The sequence below is a fragment of the Cavia porcellus genome, unplaced genomic scaffold (assembly GCF_034190915.1).
Source record: "Cavia porcellus strain 051 isolate PalLab524CR breed Dunkin Hartley unplaced genomic scaffold, mCavPor4.1 scaffold_32, whole genome shotgun sequence".
Taxonomy (NCBI): Eukaryota; Metazoa; Chordata; class Mammalia; order Rodentia; family Caviidae; genus Cavia; species Cavia porcellus.
Window position 1 is genome coordinate 37,247,132 of NW_026947515.1, and position 17,528 is coordinate 37,264,659.

At 49.8% G+C, this 17,528-nt stretch overlaps 3 protein-coding genes and 1 long non-coding RNA gene across 6 annotated transcripts; 1 reads left to right on the forward strand and 3 right to left on the reverse strand.

The window, feature by feature from the left end:
- Positions 1–309: 309 nt before the first annotated feature.
- On the reverse strand, positions 310–3,511 carry Rnf227 (ring finger protein 227). 2 transcript variants are annotated; one of them, XM_063242576.1, is made up of 2 exons: positions 2,044–3,511; positions 310–1,831 (listed from the first exon to the last, which is right to left on the reverse strand). In XM_063242576.1, the coding sequence occupies exons 1-2, from the start codon at positions 2,696–2,698 to the stop codon at positions 1,776–1,778; spliced, it is 711 nt and encodes a 236-aa protein (XP_063098646.1). In that variant the 5' UTR covers positions 2,699–3,511; the 3' UTR covers positions 310–1,775. The 2 variants fall into 2 exon arrangements, with proteins under 2 accessions (XP_063098646.1, XP_003466291.2); XM_003466243.5 differs by having other exon boundaries at positions 1,930–3,511.
- Positions 3,512–3,644: 133 nt separating this feature from the next.
- Positions 3,645–13,372, forward strand: LOC106026869 (uncharacterized). Its single transcript, XR_010045332.1, has 7 exons — positions 3,645–5,291; positions 6,633–8,221; positions 8,337–8,453; positions 8,832–8,934; positions 9,345–9,719; positions 10,165–10,221; positions 10,798–13,372. It is a non-coding gene; the product is annotated as an uncharacterized LOC106026869 (long non-coding RNA).
- Positions 7,085–15,070, reverse strand: Kcnab3 (potassium voltage-gated channel subfamily A regulatory beta subunit 3). 2 transcript variants are annotated; one of them, XM_003466242.5, is made up of 14 exons: positions 14,379–15,070; positions 12,601–12,644; positions 12,477–12,514; positions 12,167–12,246; positions 10,423–10,467; positions 10,299–10,343; positions 9,871–9,914; positions 9,607–9,693; positions 9,255–9,340; positions 9,001–9,121; positions 8,821–8,915; positions 8,606–8,726; positions 8,331–8,419; positions 7,085–8,069 (listed from the first exon to the last, which is right to left on the reverse strand). In XM_003466242.5, the coding sequence occupies exons 1-14, from the start codon at positions 14,618–14,620 to the stop codon at positions 7,992–7,994; spliced, it is 1,215 nt and encodes a 404-aa protein (XP_003466290.2). In that variant the 5' UTR covers positions 14,621–15,070; the 3' UTR covers positions 7,085–7,991. The 2 variants fall into 2 exon arrangements, with proteins under 2 accessions (XP_003466290.2, XP_063098645.1); XM_063242575.1 differs by lacking the exon at positions 7,085–8,069 and adding an exon at positions 8,110–8,256.
- Positions 15,071–15,526: 456 nt separating this feature from the next.
- Positions 15,527–17,473, reverse strand: Trappc1 (trafficking protein particle complex subunit 1). The gene is made up of 5 exons (XM_003466241.5): positions 17,306–17,473; positions 17,097–17,195; positions 16,876–16,946; positions 16,285–16,423; positions 15,527–15,902 (listed from the first exon to the last, which is right to left on the reverse strand). Exons 2-5 carry the CDS (start codon positions 17,193–17,195, stop codon positions 15,774–15,776), a joined length of 438 nt encoding a protein of 145 aa, XP_003466289.1. The 5' UTR covers positions 17,306–17,473; the 3' UTR covers positions 15,527–15,773.
- Between the last annotated feature and the right edge of the window lie 55 nt (positions 17,474–17,528).

The following is a 17,528-nucleotide window of genomic DNA, read 5'->3' on the forward strand; positions in this document are numbered from 1 at the left end:
TCAGTGCAGAAGGGGAGAAGGGCTTCCTGGACAGAAGTGCAGCAGTACTGACAAGGTTCAAAGCTGCCTTCCATTCCTTCTGATCTCTCATCAGCCTTTCCACCTTCAAATTGTCAGTTCCCTAAGAGACAGTAGGGGTCGCTACAGCCCCACAGATTCAAGCCCATTGTGAAGCACAGGTGGTTTTTTAAGGAGGTGCAGTCAGACTTGTGTAGCTTGCCAAAGATTTCAACTGCTAGACATTTCTTGGCACATACTGTTCACTAACAAATCCTCCCAGAGAAGAGTAAGGCCACTTAGTTCTTGACATTATATTAAAAAGAGATATCCAACAAATATTTATTGAGTGCATAATATACATTAATACTGCTGTTGGGCCTGGAGACAAAACTTACAAGTCACTCGTCGCTCTCATAGAGTAGGGGACAATTACAGAAGGTGAAACACTAGGAAATTAGTAAAACCGCAGGAAGGCAATCATGTAATACAGAGGATAGGGAAAGAGGCTTTCAAAAGGGAACGTAACGGTAGGAAATAGCAAAGCGTAATTTTCAAAAAGATGTTTATATCCAAAAATGGATACATTTATGATCTGTCCCTCAAACATAAACCTCGGAGGCCCCTAATTGAGGGGCCCCTAATTGAGGTCTATACTTAAATACACATTTTTAACTCAGAAAAATGTAAACTGTCTTCAACAGAATGCTATAGAGGGAACTTACAATAAGACACTATAACATTACATAGTAAATATTATACCTACAGATAGTGATACAGTAGTGTGTCCAGGATCCAGACTAGTGCTTCAATCTGTATGCACATGAGTCACTGGGACTGTTAAAAAGTGCAGTCTAGGGACTGGGGATTTAGCTCAGCGGCATAAGCACCTGCCTTGCAAGCAGGCGGTCGTGAGTTCAATCCCCGCTAATGATTTAAAAAAAAAAAGTGCAGCCTAAGTGGGGGTAGAATCCAGAAATTCTACATTTCCAGCAAGCTCCCAGTGACACCAGTGCTGGTTCCCCACCATGACTGGAAGCAATTCATGCCACACAACAGGTGGTGTCCTACCATAGGACGCAAGTTTAAAATTATATAAGCATGTTTTCCAGTAGTGCCAGTGTCCTTGTGAACACAGATATCAAAATTTTATATGGCGATGCTCTCTCCAAATGGCGCTCTTTCCAGTCTTGATAAGCCTTAGTCGGATGCCTCACATAAAAGGCCACTGAACCTTCTACCACTTGCCCTAGCAGGCTGAAGGCAGATTGAGAAATGAAGCGAGGCTCTAATCATAACACGGAGGCATCACAGTAATTTCTGGAATACGACTGGGAGTGGGGAGACAGCAGGCACATGAGTGTCCTTACATGCCAGAGAAGTGAGATTACCATGACTTCCCATCTTTTTTAAAATTGCAAACCACTGACAACTGCTAAAATGAGATCTGTTGCTCCCACATACCACAGTCACGCTGGACAGAAGCCAAACCCAACAGCCTGTTTTCTTCCTACTGTAACGTAGGCTTCGTTTACATTGTCTCTGGACTACTCCATCTTGCAAATGCAATGCTGGCACAATCAGTACATGCGGGCAAGTTAGTCTTGGGCCTTCCCCAGCTCAACATCAACAACCTCCCGGGGTGCTCCCTCCAGCCCTCGGCTCAACTCCCTCACGCACTCCAATCTCAGGACAGAGAAGTGTGTAGTCTCGACATCAGACGCCTCTACTAAAGCGCATCAGCTCCCACCTTCTTTCATAGCTTCGGTCTTCCTCAGTTACAGCGTGCACCGGGTCATGCGGGCAATGTCCTTGATCTCTGGGCAATACAGCACTGGGGGAAAGAAGCAGGGTTAGTTAGTGGCGGATGCAACTTGACCCCAGCGTTCCTCCAAAGGCACTCCCTGGCATCCTCCGGGGGCCGCCCCTCACCGTTGCTAGGCAGCGGACGCCGCCAGCGCCGCGCGGGCAGCAGCACCCGGTTCCAGAGCCGCCGGAGGGCGCGCCACCCCGAGCTTCTAGGCCCCGCCTCCTCCTCGCACTCGCCTCCTCCGTCGGCGTCGCCGCTTTCCGTGGCCGGGCTCCCGGTCTCTCCTCGTTCGCGGTCCGCTTGGGCTTTTTCTTCCAGTCGCGACCACACGGCTGCGTCCAGAGCGACCTCCGCGACGCCGCCGCGAGGAAGAGGGGTCGGCGCGCGGCAGAAGGGGCACGTGACGACGCGGCGCAGGCGCACCACGCGCGCCGCCGCCCCGCTGCCCTCCCCGCGCGCGGCCAGCTGGCTCAGGCAGGCGGTGCAGAGCGTGTGGCCGCAGCGGGCGCGCGCCGTGCCGGGCAGGCGGCGGGGCGCGCGGCCCCCGAGGTTGAAGGGTCGGTAGCAGATGTTGCAGTCCAGCTCGCCGCTCTCCGGAAGAGAAGGCACCCTCACCAAGAGTTGCATCGTGGACCCGAGCTCTTCGCTAACTCTGTGGACAGAACGGGCCGACCCTCTTACGGCCCGGATCGAATCCTGGGGCCGGCGCCGCGGACTCTTTCTCCTTTTAATAGTGAGGCCCGGCCCTCGAGGCGTCACGCGGCTGTGGGGCGCCTCCCCGCGGCGGCACGCGTGGGGGTGGAGGAGGCGGGAGACCGGAATGCTGGAGGTGGCGGAGCTGGGGAGGCGACCGGCCAGTCCCCGTGTTGCCAGGTGCACTTTATCATCCATTGTCCCTTCCACGAACTGTGTCTCTCCCAGCACTCATAAATGATGCTATGTGCGGATCCCCAGGTCCGCGATACTCTAGGCTCATTTGTCAGTTGCTCACTTTTTTTTTTGCACCAGGAATGGAACGCGGGACATCACACTTGCCAGGGAGGAGCTGTGCGGTTGAGTTATATTCCCGGCCTGCTCACAATCTTTCACAACCCCACGCAGAGTTTGTGGTTAGTTATACTGCCCCTTCTGCCTGACCTTTAACTGGCTCTTAGATGTTTGGATGCTGCCAGGCTGTAACTCTGCCTTCAATCACCGTATTATATGTGAACAACACCCACACACACGCGGTGTTCTTGTAAAACAAGATCCCCAGATTTATTTCCAAGGTGTGCAACTCCAGCTGACACCTCTGCCTTGACTTCAGGACAGTGGCCACTAAGAATGCTGGGAATCTTTTTCTTCCGGAGTATCTGGACACCTACACAATATGACAGCTCCAGCAAAGCAGCCCAACATGATGTCTGACTCAAGGGTCTGACCTCCCCACAGGTAAACAGGACATGGTACTCACAACCCACATTCTCTCAAGATGTGACAGGCACACCCAGCTGCCTTCTGACCCGGCTCTGTGGACCTGCAGTCCAAGTTCTGTTGTAGAGCCTGGAGTACAAGTCATAACCTCTATTAGCAGTTGTGAGATTATGAGCAAATTAATTTTTCTGGGCCTTGATTTCTTCATCTACAAAGTGGACAATAACAGGAATGAAAGAGCCTATGTATGAAAAAAAAAAGCCTATGTATGTAAGGTGCTTAAAATAAATACTTGGTACACAGTAAATAGCAGATAAGTATTAGCTATTATCATCCCGGATTTCCAGCCTGTATTACATTCTTCGCCTTAACTTCTCACGTTAACTTCTCAGTACACGATATTTTCAACACCCATCTTATTTACTGGCTTATCCCAGGTCATGTAAAGCAGGCTTTGCTTTTTTAAACTAAATTGTTAAAATTTAAAGGATAATTTTTTGTGAGGGGGTATACTATTAATTTTAAGGAAACCTTTCAGAACTCTGTTTTGTCTTCATGACCACTTGGAGGAAGCTATACCAATGAAGCTGTTGTAATTCAAAATTTGGGAACATCCTACTGGAAAAGTATGGGTCACATTTTTAACGGTTTCCAAGAGGTGATAAAAGTCAATTTACTTTTTATTTTTATTTCTGGCACTGGGGATCGAACTTATGATCTTGTGCTTACCAAGCAAGCACTTGAACCGCTAAGCTAAATTTTTTTTGAGACAGTGTGTCTAATTATGTAGTTCAGATTGGCTTTGACTGCCTGGGTAACCTCTTGAACTTGCAGTGATCCTCCTGCCTCAGCCTCCTACTCCTGGGATTTCGGGTATGCCCCACCATGCCTGGCTAAACTAATACTGTAAGGTAGATTGTATTACTGTATATAAATGGAGACCACTCTAAGCTTCAAATTTGTATGTCCTGTCGCCTGCCCTATAGCTTATTTATGTTCTGGATTGCAAACTCTTCAACTCCCTCCCGTACTGGGAGCAGGCTTCCTACCTCTTTCTTTGCTCAGCTCCAGAAACCTAGTTGTTATCCTTGACAACTCCCTTGCTCTCATCTTCCTTTATCAACCAGTCACCAAGCCTTGGGCATTTCCTTTCTTAAATATCGCTCACCCACCCACGTATTTGCATTTGCTGCTCACCACCTTAGTCTAAGTTACATCATCCCTTGCAGGCATTCTGGCTTTCAGGCCAAACCTCAAACCCCAAATTCCTCTTTAAAGTCTATTAATGTGGTGATAGCTGAATGGACCCCAATTCTTTGTAATGTTGCTTTTCCCGTTAAGAATTGTGTCTCTTTTTTCTTTTTTTGTCTTTTTCCTTTTTATCGGTACCGGGGATCGAACTCACGACTGCCTGCTTGCAAGGCAGGTGCTTATGCCGCTGAGCTAAACCTCCAGCCCCAAGAATTGTGTCTCTTTTCCTGTCTCTTTGTCTGGGCTGACTGTAATTAGCCTTGACCAACGGGAATGTGCCATAAATCTGGTCCTTCAGCTTCGACTCTGACGCCTTGAAATGCTGCCCTGAAGCCACCATCGAAGTAGGGTTACACCACTGGGGATGAGACCACACAGAGAACAGAGGTTCCCCAGCAGCAGCCAGAGCTAACTGTCAGGCACACTGGTGAGGCTCTGGGTGTCCCTGTTCAGCCAGCCTGCAAGCTGAATGCAGCTGTGTGAATGAGGTGAAAACAGCAACCGATCCACACAAGCATGGAAAAAATTGTTTAAAAGCTGCTCGACTTTACTAGGTTTTGATGTGATTAGTTGTGCGTTCATAGATAACTGACAGAGGCTCTCCTGCTGTCCTTTGGATAAACATAATATCCTAAAATTTGTATGCTAGAGGCTGCTCTGTATGTTCTGACTCAGGTATGCCTCACATTCTGTTTCCTCCTTAGACGCTCTGGAGACCTTCACTTTATGGTTTGGATCTTAAATGTTCCCCAAAGCTTATGTGTTGAAAGCCTGGTCCCCAGCGGATGGCACCATCTAGACAAGGTGGAAACTTCAGGAGGTAGGAACTAGTGGAGGATGTTAGGTCACTGGGCGTTTACCCATGAAAGGGGTATCGGGACGCTGTCTTGTCCCTTTTCCAACCTTGGCTGCTGTGAAGTGAGTGGTTCCTTCCACCATGCAGTGCTGCCTCAGGGCAGGCCCAGAAGCAACGGGGCCAAGTAACTGTGGATTCAGACCTCGGTCCATGAGCCAAAATAAACCGTTCCTCCCTTTAAATTGCTTATCCCAGGTATTTCGTCCAAGTGCCAGCTCACGCAGCTTCCTTTCTGTCACAAGGCCTTCCTTCCTCTGTGCTGTTCCCCCTCTTGCTTTCTCATCGATTAACATCTACTCATCTTTCTGTCTCATTGTGTCAAAAACTCACTGCAGACACTAACACCAAGTACTTTGCTCTGGACATCAGACAACTGGAGTTTATGTTTGACTGGTGGTCGTTTGATTGTCTCTCCCGTTAGTAAACTGCACAAAGATTCTGAGGCTGGTTTTGTTCACTGCTGGCTCACTGTTCCATATCATAAGATTCAATAAACAAATATTTGACAAATTCATGAATGAGATGAATGAGAAATCTGGTAAATGCATATATTATACAAAGTGGGAAGGGTTTGCTTGAAAGGGGCTTCCAGACTACTTTGAAGGCATCTTAAGAGATTTTAAAATGTTAAACAATAGGGGAGGAAACATTGTAAGCAGTGCACAACCCTCCAAGAGGACATTTAAACAGGATTTTTTTTTTTTTTTTTTTTTGTCTTTTTGAAACGGTTTTGCAATGCAGTTCACGCTGACCATGAACTCACTTGGTAGCCCAGGCTGGTCCCCCTGCCTCAGCCTCCAGAGTGCTGGGATTACAGGCATTCACCACCACAGCCAGCCCAGGAGGATAATATTTTACGTTTGTTTCAGAAGAACTAGTCATAGTTTAGTCATACATTTTACTTGTTTGTTTCCTCCAGCCTTCCAAAATGAGTGGGAGATGATTGGGTAGATGTAAGTATTCATTAGTTTATCCTGGTGATTGCTCATCCAGTAAATGGCATGCTGCTCGGTTTTCTCTTTGGAAATTAGTTTTACTCTGTGCTCCAACTGGCAGGATTGAGGCAGGATGAGGGGAAACAGAAGGGAGATGGAAAATTGTCTTTAAGGAAGACAGAGCTTATCCTCCTCTGCCTTGTAAACTTTGAAGGTCACAACTTTGCATTCACCCCAGAAAACCAGAGTCTTCTGGAGAAAAAAATAGGGGCAGTATCTGGCATCCCAATTTGGTTTTTGCTTTTCTGTGACCTGATCTTTTACTGGTTTTCCTTTTAAAATTATAACTCCTTTTTCTCTCACTCTGTAGCTCCTCCACCAGAGACAGGCCTGCATTTTCTCTCTGTTCACCAAATTGGACATCTTCTACCTCAGAACAACCTCTCCTGCCCATGAGAAAACTATTCAGACAGTTGCTTGGAATACACGTATCGGGCTAGAGGAAAAGAAGTACAAAACAAGGAGGAAGTATGGCTGATAATACCTTTAAAAACAAAAGAGCAATAGCATCAGACAGCTGCGACTTCCATGAATTAAGCAGCAAAACTAGGAAGCTGGATCACTAGGTTCTACAGAAGTTGGGTACCCAGTCCTGCGGGTGCCTTGGTCCTTAAGAACAGTGACCAAGTGCCCTACTCCTGAGTCACTGAGGTGGACGGAGAGAAAAACTAGCTCAGAGAGTTTTCTAATGCCCGGGAGCAAGACGACCAATATGTGAGGCAGAGACCTTCATCTTGTAGTCCTCTACTATTTCATACACCATGAGGATCAAGCTGAGACTTTATTTACAGTTCCCTGGGAAATCTTACAGTAAGAGAGGAGCCATCGTTATTGCTTTAAGGTCATTGACAGATGAAGACTGCGGTCCTCCACTGCCAGGTAGGAAGTCCAGCCCAAGGCTCAGAAGTCTGTCCTCAGAACCTGGTTGGTCAGCCCTGTGTGTATGCTGGTAACCAAAGGTGGTCACTGATTTCTGCAGAGTACCACCCAACTCTGCTCTTTGTTCTAAGGCTACCCTGGCCACTTTTGCCAGCCTATGCTATACATTTCCCTCTGCGGAGGTCAGTGGTATGCCACAGTATTCCCCACCCTTACCCAGTCTGCAAAAACAAGATCTTAGTTCTAGGTTTAAGTCCTCGTCTACATCCAGGTTAGGACGCAAGGATCTGGTTTTCCCAAAAATTATCATTTACTTCTTGCCAGGACCAGCCTGGCTTCTTTTGTATCCAATAATATAAAGACCCATTTCCTGTGTCCCAAATGACATTACAACTCACTTATTAGGTTCTTTTCCCCTGACAGTTCAAGGGCCATTTTTGAGGTACTTTGCATGTTTCTTATGGTGTATGTGTCGGGATTTTTCTGGGCCTCGGCAATAGGGAGAAGAGAGCAAGGAGCGAGACCAACAGGCAGAGAGGGGACGACCCATAGCTCATGCCCAGGGTTAGCAAGAAGTCCTACACGGACGCAGTAGAGAGCGAGTGGACTACTTTCTCCCTTAAGCTCCACTGCGGAAGGATATGGCTTTGTTCATGCGCAGCGCTACTCGAAGCCGGGACTCGTTAGTGGGCGGGGCCACCCGGGCTCTGGCCACTGCGTAGAAGGATCCGGGATGGGGTTTGCTGACCAGTGCAGCGACCTGCGTTGGGTGTTTGCGCCCCTTGAGGGACTATTTCTTGAGATGCGATTTGTTGCCCAGAAGTCCGTCTATCTCCATCACCGTTTGCGGCGTCAGCTGGCTCAATACCTGGAGGAGGGGAGGTGGTGGACAGGGCAGGTCCTACCGGGTCGCTGAGAAAGGCTTGGAGTTACAGGGCTGCGGGGAAGCACCATAGTTGCGGGTGGAAGGAAAGAGTCACAGCTGTACTCCCTGGCCTTAAGCACTGAGGTCTTTCACAGGTGAGGCTTGTGTAGTGGCTGACCTCAGGGCCATCCTGCGTTGGACAGCATAGCATTTACTCCTGGAGAAGGGGGCATAGATGGTTCTGTCTCTGAGTCCCTGGCTTACCTGTAGGGCACCCAGGTGTTCCATCAGTTGTTCTGCACTTGACACTCCCAGCAAGACGGAACTGACACCCTCACTGCGAAGACACCAGGCTGGAACCAGAAGAGGACAGAAAGGAAGGCGGGGGTGGGTAAAACAACTCATGGGGAGCAGTGAGCACAGGGACCTCAGAAAGATCTCTGAGGAACAGGGTTCTCTCTAGGGACGGTCTTGGATAGGTTTGGGAAGTCTCAGGGGCAGCAGGGCCTTTGAAATGTCCAGGACTAGAAGTGTCTCACCAATAGCAAGCTGGGCTACAGTACAGCCTAGCTGATGGGCGATGGGGAGAAGGTCCATGGCTCTGGCTTGTTGCTTCTTGCCATCCTCACTCTGCACTTTATCCTTGAGCCACTGGTTGCCCTGGATGCCAGGGAGAATCAGCAAAGACCCAGCTTCACCACCACACACCACAGTTCATATAGCCTGGCCCTGCCATCTGACCCCCACCTCTCACCTTGATGGCAGCCTTGCAGGTATCTGGGACTCGGCCCTCATACTTGCTGGTAATGAGTCCACAGGCCAGAGGAGACCAAGTGACTGAGCCAACTCCTAAAAGAAAAAGAAGGAGGTATGGGAAAGGGACCTAGGCCATGGAGGAGATGAGGGGATAAGGCAGGGATGAGGGGCTGCATACCAATCTTGTGGTAGAGTTCGGGCAGCTGCATCTCCACCTTCTCCCTCTGAAACAGGTGGTGCTCTGCTTGTTCACACACAGGAGGAATAAGATTGAACTGTCTGGCCACGGAGTAGGCCTCCTGGGTTGGGGGAGGGAGGAGACTAGACTTAGAGCACTCCTTGCATTTTCTTTGTTGCTCCCTCCCCCAGTATGGTGGCCACATAAAAAGCGGGCACCAGTTGTGGAATGGAGAAGTGGGGTCACATACTCACCATGATTTCTGCAGCCCCCCACCGGGATGTCCCCCAGTATAGGGCCAGGCCCTGATTGATGACATAAGTCATGGCTCGCACAATCTCTAGGCACACAGGAGAAGGAGAGTCTCACTGTCAGACCGTGACATTTAAGACTCCAGATCTGCATACCTTTGCCCACCCTGCCAAGACCCTGGGTGTCTTCATGCAGCAGAAAGGTTTGGGTCTGTTCTTTGCCTGTCTGCCTACGTCCTGGGGTCTGAGCCTCTGCGATGGCGCATAGGAGGTCTTGGGGTGCAGCTGGCTTCCTGCTGAGGGGTGAGGAAATGCCCCGTTTTGAAGGGCTGTCAGATTTGGGGGAGTGATTTACCCTCCATAGGACTGTTCGGATCTGAGCAATTGGCAAAGACTATGTCCACGTATCCCAGCTGGAGGCGGTCCAAGGATCCTCGCAAGCCTGGCAGTGGGAGTAGGAAGAGGAAGGTGAGAACTTCAATTTCAGTTTACTAAAAATTCAAACTTTACTCCCTTGGCACGGCCACCTAAATTCCCAACTTCAGAGCTTCAGAAAACATTCCCAACTCCCTGGGCTTCCGTGACTACCCCACTCAGGTGTCGAGCCCCCAAGTCTCACCTTCAATGATATGTTTGCGACTTAAACCTCGCTCAGTTTCTGCCCTGTAGGAAAAAAAAAACCACATTGTCGAAAATGAGATGTGAGGGATAGGGAAGCAAGGCTGGCCTGGAGCCACGAGGAGCTGAGATGCCAAGGGTCCTCACGGGCAAGATCTGGGCTCTACTACAACCCCGGTGTACTTTCACAGTTGGGTGATTGATTGTACTGGGGATTGAGCCCAGCTAGGGCCTTTGTACTGAGCTACAATCCTTTTTATTTTTTATTTCGACACAATCTCACTGAATTTCCCAGGCTGGGCTCAGCTTTTGATCCTCCCAACTCAGCCTCCCAGAGTGCAGAGTGTTCCAGGTATGTATCATCCCATCTTGCTCACACACATTTTTGTGGGTGAAAAAAATCTCAGCTTTAATGGTGCAGTCACTTACTGTCCTCCCCAAAAAATCTTGGTGGTGATAACATAGCTTGATCTCCTGGAAAAAGAAATGGGAGAACCAGCAACAGCAGGAATTGTGGGTGATTTTCTCTCCAACACACCCCCAAAAGTCTCACCTCCAACCTTTGCGCTTGAGGATGTTGCCTAGGGTCCTTTCAGCCCTGGAAAAAAGATATGCAAAGGCACTGACCCCTCCAAGGTGGACTGGTTCTTTCTCTTCCTCTTCACCTTTTACTCTCTTATAAAATAGAGCTAAACCCAGGAGCCCAACTGTGTCCTCAGCTCTATCCTGGACTAAATAAGAGGGGTTCCTGGAGCCAGAGTGTAGTCATATAATAACACTCACTCTTATTTATTTTTTTAGTACTGGGGGTTGAACCCAGGGCCTTCACACTGAGCTCCATCCCCAGCCCTCTCTTATTTTTAATTTTGAGACAGGCTTTCATTAAGTTGCTCAGGCTGGAGTCAAACTTTTGATCCTCTTGTCTCAGCCTCCCGGAGTTCTGGAATTACAGGCATGTACCACCACTCCCGGCTCCATTTGTTCATTCATCCAACAAATATCTGCTATGGAACTGTGAACCAAGTCCTGTTGTGGGTACTAACAGGACAGATTAGGATGGCCAGAGACGGACAGACTAGTGAAGACTGGAAGACGCTGCTTTGTCTGGTTTCAGCTATCTGAGTTGCCCTCCCCGTTCTCTGAGCTTCAACAAAATCCCACCCATTATCCATCCTAAACTCAGCTTGTGTTCTACCTCATCCATAAAATGTTCTCTGATCGCTGCACTTACTCATAAAATTGGTTCCTCAATTCTTGAGTATCCTATTTGTCATTATGAGCTAACTTGTGACAAGTCTTAAATTGTTATGAAAAGGGGCTGGGGATTTAGTCCAGGGGCATAAGTGCCTGCCTGGCAAGTGCAAGGTCGTGAGTTCAATCCCCGGTACCATAAACCAAATAAATAGTTATGAAGGACTATACTGAAATGTTTTCTGTTGTTTAAATGTGTATACCTCCTCTATCTTTTTTGTTTAACAACTTAAAAAGTGTACACTCCCCCAACACTCACACAGGAGATTGAATCTGGCTTTGTATGTACTAGGATGAGGGATTGAGTTATATCCTCAGCTTTTTATTTTATTTTATGACCGGGTCTCCCTAAATTGTCCAAGTTGGCCTTGAACTTGAAGTCCTCTTGCTGAGCCTGCCACATAGCTGGGACTGCAGGCACGTGCCATTGCACCTGGGCAGAATGCACTTTTCGAGAGCATGTTGATTTCATACTGTAAGGAGTGTCAGAGGTACTTGGGAAAAAGCAAGACAGGTTCCATGAAAGGAAAGGTCCTGAATCGAGCAGCAAATACAGGTATATAACTTGGTACAGAATGTGTGTCAGAAGGCAGTATAAAGTGCTGTGGAAGTTTATGGGGCATGGTGACTAATTTTGGAAGTTGGGCAAAGGCTTCTTGGAGGAGCTGATATGGGGGCCAAGTCCTGAGATGAACGGAAGAGTTTTCCAGATGGAGAAGAGGTGGGGTCGGTCAGCCCAGGCTGTGGCTTCTCGTGGTAGGAAGTCATAGGTATGTGGTATGGAATGGTTATGTTTGAAAGTACAGTTCTGCAATCCCCAAAAAACTGTACATAACCGATGTCCAGGTTATATTTTTGGTCTTACTTAGTGTGACTATATAGTGTGTCTGTTGACCCCTAAACCAGAGACGAACTATGTTGACACTACAACTCCCCATAAACACGCAAGTGTTCCCTGAATTCCCAGGATTCTTCAGAGAGAAAGAAGAACCCTTGATGTGCACTCAGCCCTCCAAACGTGACAGCGCCTTCGCTCCAGTCCTTACTTTCCTGCTGCATACACTTCGGCGGTGTCAAACAGGTTTACACCATGCTCATAGGCTACTGTCAGCACATCCTCTGCTGTCTGCGGAGGGGAGAGAAAAAGTTGACGTCACCCACTTCCCTCAGGTCCTTCCCGGGATGCACTCTACCCCATGTGATTTCTGTACTTTCCCCCCTTTCCTCTATCCTCCAGCTTTAGCATTTTCGTTTCCCATGCTTGTTGTGCCCACCCCTTTTCAGGTCCGTTTTTCACCTTTCTGCCTCCCTCCCCACCCCGCTCCCCACCCTACTTCTAGAACCCATCACTTATACCTCGTCTGAGATCTGAGAACCGAATGTGACCCAGGTACCTGTAAGGGAAAAGCCAGCTACATGAGAACTGTGGGAGGCAGGCTGCGAAGAATCCCCTCTTCCCTTAATTCCTAGTCTGACTCACCCAAGCCAAGACAGGACACCCGAAGACCAGACTTTCCTAGGTTCCTGCAAAATAGAGAAACAGCAGGAAAGGTTGGACCCTCCATTAGGGACCTAAGGGTATAGGTCTCCACCCCCATTCTGTCCAGATGGAGAAGTCCCCAGGGTCTCAGTCCAAAGCAACTAGGCTTATGTTGGAACTTAGGACGCTGTGAAACCAAACAACCAGCCTGCCTCCCTGCTAAGCAATAGTGAACCTACTGATGCTCGGCCTAGAGTCAAACATCCCACTTCCCTTGCCCCCCTTCTCCCGTGTGTCCCCGCACCCCCACCCTTAGCAAATGGGAACCAGAAATCTGAGCGTCTCCTGGGAGGCTGACCATAGCAAATAAGGGGGGTTTCCTTCTACCATCTCTGAAGGCAAATACTTTTATTACTGTTTTGCTTTATTCTGATTAATGGTACTGCTCTATTCAATATTGTGTTGATAAGTTCTATAATGTTCTGTATTTCATCTCATTTTGATATACGTGATTGAAAGAACAACTATCATAAAGATAATGAAATATACTGTGGTACCTATTACTGTTATCCAGATAACCTGCTGTGAAGTTCTGTACCAATTTCACTGTATGATCTTAGTTGGCTTTATTCTGTCTTGTTCTGTTGTATTTTACCACTTTCAAAATAAAATTAAAAAATTAAAAAAAAAAAAGGCAACTAGGCTTAGGTGGCCTACAGCACTGTGTCTGTGGAGCCTCTGTCCAGTGCCTCTCCTTTCCTATCACACTGAAGATGTGCTGCCTGGTTTGTCTTTCTTCTGACTGAGGTCTTGTCTGTGCTTGAATCCTCTCTGGGTTATACGGAGTAAGGAGCTTTCAGGAGTGTGGCTGGCTGTGATGAGTTTGTGAGAACAGATCGTCAATCAGAATGTCACACTAAAGCGTGCCACCAGAGTGGAAAAGTAAATCACTCAAGACATGCCAGGTAAAGAGCTTGAGGGAAGTGCGACAGGAAAGTCTTGCCCTCTCCACTCTCTCCTGTTGGCTTCTGAAGACTCTCTGAATAAGGGAGTCCTCTCCTCCTCCCCGGCTCCCCCACCCCAGTAGCCACCTCAGTTTCCTAATCAGGGCTGCCACATGGAGGGGATCAGATTCTTTAGGTGACAAAGCCAGGTCAGATCAGTAACCCTGGCTTACTTCCAGGCTAGAGCCTCTCCTTGTCCCTTGACTAAGTGTTCCGAGAGCCCCTGGCCCACAGTTCTCTGAGATAAAAACAAGTTTCCATCCATCCCCCCCTTACCCAGCCCCTGTCCCTCTGGCATGGGGATGAAAGATAGGTTCCATCCTTCCCACAGCCCCTCATCCCTCTTCTCCCTGCTCCCTTCCAGGGAGACTGGGAGCTCAGGTCAGGTAGGGGCAGTATCTGGGTCAGGTGCCCTTGCAGGCAGGAGCCAGAAGCCGTTTGCCTTCTCGGCCCAGGACGCTGACCCAAGGACACTCCATTGGGCTGCAGACTGGAATTTTCGTGCCTCCTTGGAGTTCTTAGCAATGAGGGGGAAGCTCGGAGGCATCCTCTGGGTCTGATAGGACTTGCAACCTTGGTAAATTTGAGCCCCTCATAGTCAGGGGTACCAACAAGACCAAGGGAGGGACTAAGTTGGGAAGTACCAGTGATGCCAAGAGCTGGAGCGAGCGGGGACCTTTTTTAGCAAAGTTTGAAGGGGGCTTAGCGGCATCTGGGAAGCCTCAGGGGTCCCAAAAGAGGAGTGGACGCACGGGCTGCCCAGCCACCCCATACCTGTATTTCATGCCAGTGCCTCGGCCTGTGCTTTCTCGGAGGGCCCCAGCAGGCGCCGGGGGTCGGGGGACCAGCGCGGCTCGGGACTTGGGGCCCGACCCTCCACCCCCCGGAGGGTTCCCGAGCCCCACACCGGCTGGCCCGCTATTACCGCCCCCAGGGCCGGGCCGGGGTCCGCACAGACGGTCCTCACTGCTCCGGCTGCGAAGGTTCTGCTCGGTACACGCGATAGACACCTGCATGCCAGCTGGCCAGGGCGAGAGAGGGGGTTCCGAGGGGGCGGGGAAGCCCGAGGTAGACGCCCCAGTGATGGCGGGGCGCCCTGGGAAAGCGGGGAGGCTGAGGAGGCTGCTGCGGAAGCTGCCAGACAGGCTCGGCCCGCGGGGGCGCGCTGCGGGAGGTCGCGGGCTTTGCAGCTGCGAGGGAGCAGTACGGGGTGGAGGGGGGCAGGGGCAGAGATGTTCAGATACTGGGGGCTCTGGTGCAAGGGACGGGAGGGGAGATGGGTGAAGGTAAAGGTTGAGGGCGGTCGTCAGAGGGAAGGGACCCAGGGAGGACAGGTTGATGGGAGAGGGATGCCACTTCAGCCGAACCGCAGTGGGACTCGCTGGGCTCCCAGCAAAATCGGCAGCGGGCCCAGCTCATCAACATGTAGGCACCGCCCCTTCATTTACATAGAACAGACCGCCTTCCTGCCAAACCTACAGCTCATCTGCATAAGCCACGCCTTCCAATGCTCCCAGGCAGCTGGTGTACTGCGTTGGCTCAGAAGAGGGAGGTCTGATCCCTGAGCACGTTTCTCACATCCTGCGTATTTGAGGTGTGTCAGCCTTACTCCTGTCCAATGGCTTTTAGTCCGGAGGGATTTTATCCCCTAGGAAACATGTGACAACATTTGGAGACATTTTGATTATCACAACCGTGTGGGGGGGCGTGAGGAGGGATGTACTACACCTACCAAGTGACAGCAAGAGTCTCTGGTAACATTCCACAAAACACAATGAAGAATTAATTACCCAGCTCAAAATGTCAACAGTGCAGCTCCTGAGAAACCCAATGGCAAAACCGTTTTTCAGACTTTGAAGGGATGTGGCCAGCCTTATGCAGGGAAGAACCCAGAGGGCCCACTCAAACTGACACACTCCGGCTACAGAGAACAACAAAAAGTTTATTCTGTATTCTGTGTTGCTTGAAATGTCAACTGGGGAATAAAACTAGGGAGCAGGACTGGTTTGGGAATCTAGGAACTTTTGGGGGTGGGGTGGAGGAGGAGGTTTTGGGCTGCTGCCCTGGGAGAGGGTTTGGTAGAGGGGTTTATAGTATCTTCAGAGGCTGCAGGTTAGGGAGGGCTCCAGGCAGTCACAAATTCTTTTCTGATGGATGAGGTAGTATACTTCAGCCAGCTCGGGCGGAGAAGAAGGACAGAGAGCGAACATAGGAGTCTAGCCGGGAGCGGAAGAGCTCACTTTGTACAGTTTGGCCCAGAGGGCACAGGGGATTCTTCACCACCAGTTCCACGTACAGCTGTGGGAAGGAGGAGGGTAAAGCTGGGGTATAGCTCCCAGCACAGGACCTGCCTGGCAAGCACAAGATCCTGAGTTCAATTTCCCATACCAAAACAAAACAGAAGAATCCCGGGCATTGCACACTTTCTCATTTTCTTAGTTTGACCTCAGAACTGTAGTATGAGTACATAAGGAACCAGGGCTGGGAGACAAGCCTACCCTTACAAGAAACTTGTGATAAAGAGTTTTTAAGAACTTAGAGACTCCCACAAACAACCTGAGTTCATTAGTGAGATAATACAGTAGAATTAGGGGAGAAAATCTGAGGATCTGAGGGACTCTTTAGGCTCTGAATGTGGGTAAAAGGCTGTGTGGGAGGCGCCCCTTGGGCTGACACTAACCGCACTGTAGATGTGGTGCAGCACATCTCGGATAGGTCCCACGCCCAAGTCAGTGTTCATGACAACCTTGATCCCAGTGGGTGTCTCATAGTAATGGAGTTTGTAACGGCTAGTTTGGAAGGACAGGAACCCATCCTTCCTGCAGAGATATTAAAGATGGGTGTTAAAGATGACAGTGGAATCTCTCCCGAAGAAGAAATATTTCTGATCCCCTCAAGGTTAATCTCCTTTTCATCTAAACACACAGTTTGTAGGTGCCTGGTGGACTAAAGATTCCCCACCCCCTTAAGAAAGGGTTTTGCTATGCGGCAAGGCTGGCTGAACTCCTGTTTCAGTGCTGGGACTAAAGGAATGTGATACTATGCCCGGCTAAGAAACACCCTATCTTTATTCCTTAATGTAGCCCAGGCCCTCAACCTCTTCACTTTCAGACTTCCTACTGCTACTCCTTGAAGCTTCGGTGCTTTCACTCTAACCTGACCCTCCCCTCCCCTTTCAGGGGGCCAATGTCCCTTCACTCCAGAAAGGACCCCTCCTAAATTCCCAAAGCTAGCCCTCCTCTCAACATCTCCTCTGATGTGACTGGCGTACATGTCTAGCGGGGACATCTTGCTGACAAAGGAGCGGATAGAGAAGAGCATCCCATACATCAGCTTGAACTCCTGGAAGGAGAGGGACAGAGTTAGGTTTCGGTTGTTGAAGGAGATACGGTTGGGAGTAGGAACAATTTGAGATTTAGAGACGGGAGGCGGGGTATAAAGTGTTTTTGGAGATGCGAGGTCACCCGAGTTGCACTGGAGCCCGCTTGTCACCTCCTCCTTGGGGATCCCTGCTTGCTTCTTGCGATGCCACTCGCTGTAGTGCAGACACACTCCATTCCGGTCAAATAGGTACAGGTTGTGGACAGTCATCTGCAGGACAGAGAGTGCAACCCTCGCTCCAGGACCACCCCCAACTCCGTAGGCTCGGGTTCTAGGCCCCAGATCCCTCTAACTAGGTAGGAACCCCAGCCCAGACTCACCGGAATTACTCCAAGCGCTGGAGACGAGCTACTTCCGGTTTCCGAGGCGTCCCGCCCCGCTGAGTCTTCAAATTGCAACCGCGGGGCAGTAACACCACCCTATCGTCAGACCCCGCCTCTCACCCTCAACCAATCAGAGGCTGCCGGGGCCGCGCACGCGCACTCAGGCTCCTCCTAATCCCCCGAAGCGGCGTGAGCTGCTGCTGGAGCTTGGTCTCGCGGG

What these genes read in the sequence shown, in the direction of transcription:
- Rnf227 (XM_003466243.5), bottom strand. Translation starts at nt 2,698, where the DNA reads ATGGATGATAAAGTGCACCTGGCAACACGGGGACTGGCCGGTCGCCTC. An exon ending in GCGTCCGCTGCCTAGCAACG is followed by an intron (nt 1,832 to 1,929) that starts GTGAGGGGCGGC and finishes TCTTTCCCCCAG; the next exon opens with TGCTGTATTGCCCAGAGATC.
- Kcnab3 (XM_063242575.1), bottom strand. Translation starts at nt 14,620, where the DNA reads ATGCAGGTGTCTATCGCGTGTACCGAGCAGAACCTTCGCAGCCGGAGC. An exon ending in GTTCTCAGATCTCAGACGAG is followed by an intron (nt 12,247 to 12,476) that starts GTATAAGTGATG and finishes TCCCCTCCGCAG; the next exon opens with ACAGCAGAGGATGTGCTGAC. An exon ending in AACACCTGGGTGCCCTACAG is followed by an intron (nt 8,257 to 8,330) that starts GTAAGCCAGGGA and finishes TGTCCAACGCAG; the next exon opens with GATGGCCCTGAGGTCAGCCA.
- Trappc1 (XM_003466241.5), bottom strand. Translation starts at nt 17,195, where the DNA reads ATGACTGTCCACAACCTGTACCTATTTGACCGGAATGGAGTGTGTCTG. An exon ending in CAGGGATCCCCAAGGAGGAG is followed by an intron (nt 16,947 to 17,096) that starts GTGACAAGCGGG and finishes CTCTCCTTCCAG; the next exon opens with GAGTTCAAGCTGATGTATGG. An exon ending in AAGATGTCCCCGCTAGACAT is followed by an intron (nt 16,424 to 16,875) that starts GTACGCCAGTCA and finishes ATATCTCTGCAG; the next exon opens with GAAGGATGGGTTCCTGTCCT.